At 38.0% G+C, this 2,500-nt stretch overlaps 1 protein-coding gene across 6 annotated transcripts in view; it reads right to left on the reverse strand.

The window, feature by feature from the left end:
* LOC119595823 overlaps window positions 1–2,500 on the reverse strand; it is a 148,832-nt gene that overhangs the window by 11,691 nt on the left and 134,641 nt on the right. For all 6 annotated transcript variants that reach the window (XM_037945002.1, XM_037945005.1, XM_037945003.1 and 3 more), the window contains one exon: window positions 1,594–1,651. In XM_037945002.1, coding sequence (XP_037800930.1) covers window positions 1,594–1,651 — 58 coding nt within the window. The remainder of the gene's footprint in view (window positions 1–1,593; window positions 1,652–2,500) is intronic.

Here is a 2,500-nt window from a genome sequence, read left to right on the forward strand (position 1 = left end):
TGTTGATATATTATTGGTATTATTCCCCATCTAATTATTTCTGTCACATTTTTTTATAGTTATCATTATTAGTTGTCATTATGATTATCATTATTGTTGTTATTAATATCATCTTCCTCCACATTTTTATTATTACTGTTGATATCATCATCACCATCACCATTATCGTCATCATTATCATTATTATCATTATTATTGCTATTCCAATTTTAGGTAAAAAATAACAAAATCTCTCTCTCTCTCTCTCTCTCTCTCTCTCTCTCTCTCTCTCTCTCTCTCTCTCTCCTCTCTCTCTCTCTCGCCCTCTTCTTCTCTCTCGTTCTCTCCCCCTCTCTCTCTCTCTTTCTCTCTCTCTTCTCTCTCTCTCTCTGTCTCTCTGTCTCCTCTCTCTCCCCTCTCTCTCTCTCTCTCTCTCTCTCTCTCTCTCTCTCTCTCTCTCTCTCTCTCTCTCTCTCTCTCTCTTTCTTTTTCCTTCTCACTCCTCCTTCTTCTTCTCTCTGCTTCTCCTTCTCTCACCCTCTCGCTCTTCCTCTCCCTCTCTCTCCGAATATCATTCATAAACCAAGTAAAAAATCTTACATGGATGAACACCGTTCCCTCAAGGCCTCTCCTATTAATTCCTATCAACCCCTCTTTATATGGGGGGAAAGAAGCTCCCTGTTAATAGGATCACTAAGCAGCTTCCTCTGGTAGATAAGGCACTCCTGGCATTGTCCCCTTTGACCCGGATGCCTAAGCTGTTGGGCAATGTCTGATACAGCGGGGTCATGGGGGGTCGCGCCCGTTTGACCTTGCGTCGAACCGAGGGTAATTTCTCGATCCATTTTTGTTGTGGTTTACTTTTGGTGGCTCTTGTGTTTTAATTCATTGGTTGTTATGGGTTTGGTTGATGTACTTCCCTGTTTAGTCTTTTATTTCTAATATTTCCTTATTGCTTTATTCATCTGTCTATTTGTCTGTCCGTCTGTCCGTCCGTCTGTCTGTCTGTCTGTCTGTCTGTCTGTCTCTCTGTCTGTCTGTTTGCGTCTGTTTATTTATTTATTTATTTGTTTTATCTTTTGAGATAAGCAGGATATATATGTAATCTAGGGAACTATATCTTAGTACGCGCATATGCCACACACACACACCTACTCTCTCTCTCTCTCTCTCTCTCTCTCTCTCTCTCTCTCTCTCTCTCTCTCTCTCTCTCTCTCTCTCTCTCTCTCTCTCTCACCTCTCGACACACCACACCACCCACACAACACACACACACACACACCACACACACACACACACACACACACACACACACACACACACACACACACACACACACACACACACACACACCACACACACCACACCACAATCACCATCACACAAACATCGCCACAAGTGAAATAATAATAATAATAATAATAATAATAATAATAATAATAATAATAATAATAATAATAATAATAATAATAATAATAATAATAATAATAGTAATAAATAGATAGGTAAATAAATAAATAAATAGATAAATAAATAAATAAATAAACAAATAAATAAATAAACAAATAAATAAATAAGTAAATGAATAAAAATAAAAGACAACATTGGACTCACATTTTCAATTTTCTCGTCCAGCATCATGAAGAAATCTTGCTGGCTGTCCGAGATCTTCCTGCAAGAAGAGGAGAGGCGCGTGAGAGGTTTGCAAGAATTACGCTCATGCAAAGACCTTGCTCGTTAAGCTGTCACTGCTGTTAGAACAGATCTCTATTTATATCTCTTTTTCTGGCTATTTATCTATCTGTCTGTTTAGTTGTCTACCTATCTATCTATGTTTATCTATCCATCATCTATTTATCTATCTATATGCATATCTATCTTTCTTTATTTCTATCTATTCATCTATGACTTATCTATCTGTCTATCTGCTTATCTATCTATCTATCTGTCTATCTATCTATCTATCTATCTATCTATCTATCTATCTATCTATCTATCTATCTATCTATCTATCTATCTATCTATCTATTTATCTATCTATCTATCTGCCTACCTACCTATATATTTATTTGTTATCTATCTATCTATGAAGGTATGGTGGTCCTCAGCGGTTCCCAGAGCAACTGCCCAAAAATGTATTTATTAAATATTTTGTTAATTTAGACTTTTAATCTATAACATAATCACCCCATTTCCGTAGTGCATTAACGTGAACATATCGATGCATACGTTGCATATCAAGGTTTACATTGATAAAACATTTAATGTACGCACTTCGGGTCACAGGTCTTTGGACGCGCATACCTTCCCCCCCCCACACACACACGCATACACACACACACACACACAACGCACACATACACACACACATACACACACATACACACACACATACACACATACACACACACACATACACACACACACACACACACACCACACACACACACAACACACACACACACACACACACACACACACACACACACACACACACATACACACACACACACACACACCA

This window comes from Penaeus monodon, chromosome 36 (assembly GCF_015228065.2).
Source record: "Penaeus monodon isolate SGIC_2016 chromosome 36, NSTDA_Pmon_1, whole genome shotgun sequence".
Lineage (NCBI taxonomy): Eukaryota > Metazoa > Arthropoda > Malacostraca > Decapoda > Penaeidae > Penaeus > Penaeus monodon.